At 49.6% G+C, this 8,352-nt stretch overlaps 1 protein-coding gene across 3 annotated transcripts in view; it reads right to left on the reverse strand.

The window, feature by feature from the left end:
• Positions 1–925: 925 nt before the first annotated feature.
• NRSN2 (neurensin 2) overlaps positions 926–8,352 on the reverse strand; it is an 8,368-nt gene continuing 941 nt past the window's right edge. For all 3 annotated transcript variants that reach the window (XM_084775366.1, XM_084775367.1, XM_084775368.1), the window contains exons 2-3: positions 6,113–6,295; positions 926–1,978 (exon numbers count right to left, since the gene is read on the reverse strand). In XM_084775366.1, the coding sequence (XP_084631492.1) occupies positions 1,559–1,978; positions 6,113–6,295 (603 nt within the window). In that variant the 3' untranslated portion in view covers positions 926–1,558. The remainder of the gene's footprint in view (positions 1,979–6,112; positions 6,296–8,352) is intronic.

The following is an 8,352-nucleotide window of genomic DNA, read 5'->3' on the forward strand; positions in this document are numbered from 1 at the left end:
AAATCACGCCTGGTGCTTAGGGTCCTGCAAAAGAGCCCCCCTAACCCCCGCCCCCCGTTGGCTTCTACTCCCTCCTCCCCTTAGACATTGATGTCCTTCCCATCCAAGGACAGAAGAGAGAGTCACGGGAGCAACGAGCCAACATTGCTGCAGTAAAGAGGCCTTAGATTCCAACTTCCCATCTCTGACCATCAGTTATCTGCCTGTGGGTAAACCATCTTCTTCTCGCCCCCCCCCCCAGGGTCTCTCTGTGTAGCCTTGGCTGTCCTGGACTCACTTTGTAGACCAGGCTGGCCTCGAACTCACAGAGATCTGCCTGCCTGTGCTGCAATTACAGGCGTGCGTCACCTGTACTCCCCATTTAATCTTTTTCTTTTTTCTTTCTTTCTCTTTTCCTTCCTTTCTTCCTTTCTTTTTTTCTTTTTTCTTTTTTGATGCAGAGTTTCTCTGTGTAGCCTTGGCTGTCCTGGACTTACTCTGTAGACCAGGCTGGCCTTGAACTCGCAGCGATCTGCCAGCCTCTGTCTCCCAGAGTGCTGGGATTACAGGCATGCGCCCGGCTTATCTAATAATCTTCTGTCCTGGGAAAGGACTGAAGCACACAGTATGTCTCGGCTAGGAGCCATTTCTCTCTCCCATCCCCTAAGTTCTAATGGTCTACGACAGTTGGCTTCGACTTTCCTTATGATGTGACTCTTTAACAGTTCCTCAGGTTGTGTTGACCCCTCTGCCCATAAAACAATTTTTGTTGCTGCTTCGTAATTGCAGCAACTATTAGCAATGTAAATATCTGTCTTTTCTGTTGGCCTTAGGTGACCCCTGTGAAAGAAGTTTATCCCCACCCCCCACCGTCCCCACCCCCACCCCCACCCCGCAAAAGGACCACAGGTTGAGAACTGCTAATCTAAGCAAAAGGAAACAAAGATGGTCTACAGCAACTGTTTATTGAAGGGCGAGGCAAGATGCAGGATGTGAGAAACAGGGACCTGGAGGGTCCACCCTGCGGAGCACAAAGGTGGTGGGGATTGTCTGAACCCTCTTCCTGCTCTCCCAGGAAACCCTATGGGCCTGCAGGGGCTGCCTAAGACAGGCTCCTCCGTTGTCCTGGAGCGCCCTCTAGTGTCCGACAGGAGGACGTGCTTCTGGCTGGGCCGCCCATAGGAAGGCTGGGGCCTTCCGGAGCCAGAGTAAAGGTTTAGTGAACATTGCTGTCTAGCGGGTGGACTTTGAGGGACAAAGATATTCCACTTTTCCTAATCACTGGACTTTATATCTTTATTACGTGTGTGTGTGTGTGTGTGTGTGTGTGTGTGTGTGTGTGTGTGTGTGTGTGTGGTCAAAGGACAACTGGAGGGAGCCGGTTCTCTTCCACCTGCAGGCCATTTCACCAGCTTTAGAATGGCAGTTCTTGGTTGAATCTGCTCCTGTCTTGAATAGGATACTTGCTTGGGGGTGGGGGCGCGTTGTAAGGGTCCTAGAGAGATTGGCAGTACTGAGAGGGAGAAGTCAGGGTGAGGAAAGCAACGAGGGAGGTGTCTGACTTCTCCTGCCTACAGACTTACGAGTCCCGCTGGGGTTGGCTGGTTTGCACAGAACACTGCCCCGGAGGACTGGTGGGAGTCAGGAACCATTGGCTACTGGCATCCTGGAAGACGGGGGACAGCTGCTCGGGCTCATCCCTGAAGACCTCCACAGGGCTGTCAGCTTCAGTGACCAAGGGCTCTGCCTTCACATCCGGGCTCAGCCAACCGGAAGTGGCCAAGAAGAGGCAGATAGCTAGCAGGATGCCAGCCGCCCCGCACAGCGTCGCTCCCGCCACGCGGCAGGTGATCAGGGCTTGGTTGTAGTCAGCTACTGGATCATCCATCGGTGAGAGCTGATTATCATTGACAAGCTCTAATTTGGGGGGCACGGCATAGCCAGTGGTCAGGGCTGCCACACCCAGCAGGAGAAGCAGGGATGCCACGGATACGGTGATCTGAGGAGAGGCAGACAGAACAGCAAGCATCCAGGCTCAGCTACAGTCCAGGGTCTTAGGATCATGAGCTGGGCACAGAACACCCCTGTGGGACCACACAGTGCCGGGGGGCAGAGTCCAGGGCTTTGCAGACAGAAGGAGGAAGCGCTCTGCCACTGAGCTACACCGTCAGCCCCTTTTGAATTTTAGTTTGAGAGCAGTTCATGCTAAGTTACCCAGGATAGCCTGGAAATGTCTATGTAGCCCAAGATAGCCTTGAGCTTCCCTCCTGAGGGCTGGAATTACATGTGTGTCTCACCACACCCACCCTCGCCATGCTTTCCACAGCCAAACTTGAGCCCTGTCCACTGCTCTCTGGGTCCCGTTTGTTATTATTATTTGAGTGTGTATGTGTGTGTTGTATGTGTGGAGTGGTGTACAATGGTGCGTGTAGTGGTAAAGGGTCAACATCTGGTGTTTCTCAGGAGCTTTTTTTTTTTTAATCAGAGTCTCTCGTCAGGACCTGGAACTGGTTACTTAGGGTAGGCTGGTTGGCCAGGAAGCCCCAGAGGTCCACCTGTCTCTATCTCTCCAGCAATAGAATTAGAAATAATTTTTAACTTATTTAATTATATTTATTTAAAGACATGGTCTCTCTCTATAGTTCTGGCTGGCTCAGAACTTGCTATATAGTCCAGGCTGAGCTGAAACTCACAAAGTTCCGCCTGTGTCTTAAGCGCTGGGATTAAGGGCATGCACCGCCATACCCAGCTCCACGTGGTGTTTTTATGTGGGCACTGGGGGTTGAACTCATGTCCTCGTGTTTGCAGGGAGAGCACTTTATTGACTGAGCCATCTCCCCAGCTCTATTTGGCACTCCTATTTGGTTACCACCTTACTCCAGAGCCTTTACACCTTCTGTGTCTTTGCTAGGATGACACTCATGTGTCCTCAGGTCTCATCTGGACCCATTCCTCTGCTGAGATCCCTTCCAGGACACTTCCAGCGTGGGCAGGAGTCTTCCAACTAGTCCTTTGGTGCATCCACCGCCAAACACATGAGGACATGGGTTTTTGTTTCCTAGGTGAGCGATGTCTGCCTGATTTACTGGACTGAGACCTGTGCCAGCAAAGACTGGACATGTTTGGACTCACCAGGTGTCTCGTGCTCAGCACAGTATTAAGTACTAGTTAAACTAAATGGACCATACATAGGAGTTCTTAAGCAGGGAGGTGAGACAATGGTTCAGTTGTTAAGTGCCTTCCATGTAAACACAAGTACCTGAGTTTGAATTCCCGGCACCCATATAAAAAACCCAGACTTGCTACATAGAGAAACCCTGTCTCAAAAAGACAAAACAAAACAAAACAAAAACAAAAAGCAAACCAACAAAAAACAGGGCTGGAGAGATGGCTCAGAGGTTAAGAGCACTGGCTACTCTTCTAAAGGTCCTGAGTTTAATTCCCAGCAACCACATGGTGACTCACAACCATCTGTAATGAGATCTGGTGCCCTCTTCTGGTATGCAGGTGTACATGCAGACAGATCACTGTATACATAATAAATAAATAAATTTTAGAAAAAGAAAAAGAAAAAACAAAACCAAAACAAAACACTACAGGCTTGGAGTGGGGCATGGGAGAGCATGCATGCAATCCCAGAGGCTAGCTGCTGGCTGTGAGTTGAAACCCTGTCTTAAGGGGGGGAAAAAGCCGGGCATGGTGGCATATTCTTTTATCCCAGCACTCGGGAGGCAGAGGCAGGTGGATCTCTGTGAATTCAAGGCCAGTGTGGTCTACAGGGTGAGTTCCAAGACGGTCAAGGCTACACAGAGATACCCTGTCTCAAAAACCATAAATAAATAAATAAATAAATAAATAAATAAATAAATAACAAAGAGTTCCTAAATCCTGTGTCTTCAAGAACCGGTGAGTGATAAGGGCTGGAGAGATGGCTCAGAGGTTATGAGCACTGACTGTTCTTCCAGAGGTCCTGAGTTCAATTCCCAGCAACCACATGGTGGCTCACAACCATCTATAATGAGATCTGGTGCCCTCTTCTGGGGTGCAGGCATACATGCAGGCAGGGCACTGTATACATAATAAATAAATAAAAATTTAAAAAAGAGCCAATAAGATGTTAGCTAGGTCTAGTGACACTTGTCATCAGGAGACTGAGGCAGGAAGATGGCCAGTGTAAGGCCAACCTGGATTACAGAGTGAATTCAAGGCCAGCCTAGGCAAGGGAGTGGGGCCCTGCCTAAAAATAGAAAGTAAAAAAAAAGGGCTCATGTTGGAAGTTTGTACAGGATTTTTAAGTGCAATCCCTCATAACATACACACATACATACACTCTCTCTCCACCTGTCCCTGTCTCTCTCCTTATACACATGTATTTTTTTCCCCTAGACAGGGTTTCTCTGTGTAGCCTTGGTGCTGTCCTGGACTCGCTTTGTGGACCAGGCTGGCCTCGAACACACAGCAATCCGCCTTCCTCTGCCTCCTGAGTGCTGGGATTAAAGGCATGTGCCACCACACCCGGCTACACATGTATTTCTGCCTCTCCTAAGTTCTGCTTAGATACTTTGATCAGGAAGTCTTCTCTGATTGTCCCCAGTACGGGTTTCCTCTGCATACGTGACCTGACCTGGGCAGGCTGGCCCCTCCACACAGGTTGGCACCTGGCCTCATCTTTAGAGGGAAGTCCTTTGAAAGCAAACAGGGGACCCTTCGCTTCAGTTTCCCTACACACAGTGAGTGAATAACTATACCCACCGAAAGGACTGCTGACTCATACCCTGGGCTGCTCTGAGCATCATTGTCTGTTTCTCACATCTCTCTGCTGCCTGCCAATGGTACCCCACAGTGGGAAACCACAGTAAGATGTAGGTGAGATGAACTCCACATCCTGCCGCTGTGTCTCCCCTCCAAAGCCATAGTAACTAGCACAAAGCTGGCAAGTGGCCCAAACTGAGGCAGACTTCTAGGAACAAAAGTGCTTTCTTTCTTTCTTTCTTTCTTTCTTTCTTTCTTTCTTTCTTTCTTTTTTAGTTATTTCATTCATTCATTTATTAACTTATTAACTAATTTATATATTTCAAGACAGGGTCTCACTCAGTTGCCCAGTTGACCTATAAAACATTATTTCTATTTCAGGCAGACTTTCTTTTTCTTTCTTTCTTCCTTTCTTTCTTTCTTTCTTTCTTTTGGTTTTTCAAGACAGGGTTTCTCTTTGTAGCCTTGGCTATCCTGGACTTGCTTTGTAGACCAGGCTGGCCTCGAACTCACAAAGATCTGCCTGCCTCTGCCTCCCTGAGTGCTGGGATTACAGGTGCGCACCACAACATCTGGCTGTTGCTTTTATTTATTTTTTCTGGTGGGGCGGGGTGGGAAGGGGAATCAAAGTTGTGTAGCCCTTTCACCCAGCTTATGCAACACTGAGGATCAAACTAGGGCTTCATTGATGATCTGTGTCACCGAGGCTGGGAACATGCAAGAAAGTAGAAAGAAAGAAAGAGTAAACTCACTCTGTAAATTTGTCCTCTGACCTCCACATGTATACCTGCATTTACACACCAATGCAATTTTTTGATGTATTTATTTCATGTGTATGAGTGTTTTGCTTGAATTTATGACTGTACCACATGCAGGCCTAGTGCCTGTGGAGAGCAAGAGGGCCTTGGATTCCCCACAATGGGGAGTTATGGGTGGTTGTGAGCCACCATGTGGGTGCTGAGACTTGAACCTAGGTCCTCTGCAAGGACAGCCAGTGATCTTAACTGCTGAGCCATCTCTTCAGCCCCTGATAATGATGGTTTAATTTTTTAAAAAGGCCCTCGAGTCGGCCGAGTAGCAGGCATTTGAGGAGCACTACAGAAGAGCAAGAGGGTTGTGTGGACTGACAACATGGAGCGCTTGAAGACTAAGGAAAAGCAGGTAAACGTCTCAGCCCTTGGCTGGACCCAACTTCTGGTCTCTTCTAGAAAAATAAAACTTTGTTGTTGAAAGCTATTTACATTATATTTTGGTCACTTGAACGTGTGACCCCCACCCCCACCCCCCGACTGCCCTGTCCTCTCTCCTCTATCCATGCCCTGGGCCTCGGTCCAGTCCCGACTTCTCCCCAGAATCACAGGAGTCATCCATTTGGCCTTACCTTCCAACACACGGAGGGGCAGGGTCGGTGGGGACACTGGATTAGGGGTCCTGTGTTCTCGCCGAGAATTACACAGTCATTGTAGAAGAGATTAGAATACAAGTCGACCCCATACCATGTGCTTTCCTCCACACTGGTGCCACGGCTACAGCCACACGAGCGACTGCTGCTCATCATGGATCCCTGTGGGCACAAGGTACGGTGACAGAGAGGGATCAGGAGGAGTTGCCCCTGTAGCCTCTCACCGTGACTCCTCACCGGCACTGAGTACCTGACCCTGGCAGCGCACCTGGCCTTCAGCATGCCCTGTCTGTTCCTGGGTCCTTCAGCATCATACCTGGCAGCCGTCTCTCCATCTGTGTGTATTCTCTGCACACCATCCAGCAGCTGGGAAGTGGCTTTGGAACCACACTGTTGGACTGAGTCCCAAACCCACAACTTCTCTGATGTGACTTTAGACAAGTGTACTGACCTCTCGGGCCTCCCTTGTCCACAAAATAGGCTAATGGTGGCAACCGTTTCATTCCTGGGGCTCCTTGATTGCTATGGTGCTTGTCTTCTTAAATTTTACTTTTGTTGTTGTTGGCGGCGATGGTGGGTTTTTCAAGACAGGGTTTCTCTGTGTAGCCTTGGCTGTCCTGGACTTGCTTTGTAGACCAGGCTGGCCTCGAACTCACAGAGATCCACCTGCCTCTGCCTCCCAGAGTGCTGAGATTATAGGCACTGCGCTCGGCAAATTTTATTTATTATTTGTGTGGTGTGCACGCACGGATGTGTTTGTGAACATATGCGGAAGTTAGAGCAAGTCTTGCGGGAGTCAGTTCTCTCCCTTTATCAAGTAAATCCTCCTGGGGATCGAACTCTGCTCATCAGTTTGGCTGCAACTTGTCTTTATCCATGAGCCACCTGGACAACCCTCATTACTATGGTTTTGTTGTTATATTCTTCCTCAACTTTTGGGGCTCCCCTGTCTAGAGTGAGAGAGCCTCATATTCTCAAAGCTTACATCCCTTCCAGGACCCTTTCTGTGGGTGATGTTCATAGATGAGACTTGTCCAGTTGTGTGGGAGTCCTTGAGCTGCATGGTCCTAAAAGCCTAGGGATGATTTTGAGTTCACAGAAAGTAAAACTCAGGGACCCTCAGAATTAAGGGCTCTTGGTCCTTTTGACTACTAGATTCCCAGGGAAGACCATGTAGGAACCCACAAAAGGAGACTCTGAGACCTTGGGGATGGGAGGGGCCCGAGTCCATGGAGGTGCTGAGGAAGATGGAGCTCTTTCTGATGTCTCTTTCCCACCCGCCTCAATTCCATGTGCAGCTTCAAGCAAAATAAAACAGGTGTTCTTGTTCTGAAGGGTGAGGTGGGCCTAGGATCCTTCTCACCTTCAATCAGAGTGATCCCAGGATCCTTGTATAGACACACACACAGGCACACACACACACAGACATACACACAGACACACACACACAGACACACAGACACACACAGACACACTCACACAGACACACACACACACACACACACAGACATACACACAGACACACACAGACACAGACACACAGACACACACAGACACACTCACACAGACACACACACAGGCACACACACACAGACATACACACAGACACACACACACACACACACACACACACACACACACACACTCACACACATACCGAAGAGGCACACATGTGCATAGGAGTGCTGACCGGACAACAGCTTTCCACTCTTTCCACAATTCAAGGGAAGGAAGAAAATTAAAGGAGGAATTAAAAAACCCAAGCAAATCCAGAGAATGATAAATGGTAGAGGCCAAGGCATAGCGTGACAACGGGACTGCAGGGACTGAGTAGGTGAGGACAGAATGTGGCCAGAACGGAGACCGCAGGGTGCGGGGTTGGGGGCGCAGGTAAGGAAGATGAAAGCGAGCTGGGGGTTGCAGGAGACTCCATAAGCAGAGGGTAGAGGCCCGGAAAGGAGGGGAGGGACATGGGGACAATGGGCCAGTCAGTCCTCCCCTGTAACACACGCTCGCTCTGCCTCCGAAGGCAAAGGATTGGCTCATCCTGCTGATGCTGGGGAAAGAAGGTGACCTTGACTGTGCCTCCCCTCAGCCCGGCCCCTCCTCCTCCTCCCATCTTAGGGTGGTCTGAAGTAGGTCTGAGAGTGGGGGTTGGGGAGAGCGACAGGATACTGAGGAGCCCGGGGGTTGCCATGGAAACAGCCAGGAGTGTGTTT

The sequence above is a fragment of the Acomys minous genome, assembly GCF_964271855.1.
Source record: "Acomys minous genome assembly, chromosome: 3".
Lineage (NCBI taxonomy): Eukaryota > Metazoa > Chordata > Mammalia > Rodentia > Muridae > Acomys > Acomys minous.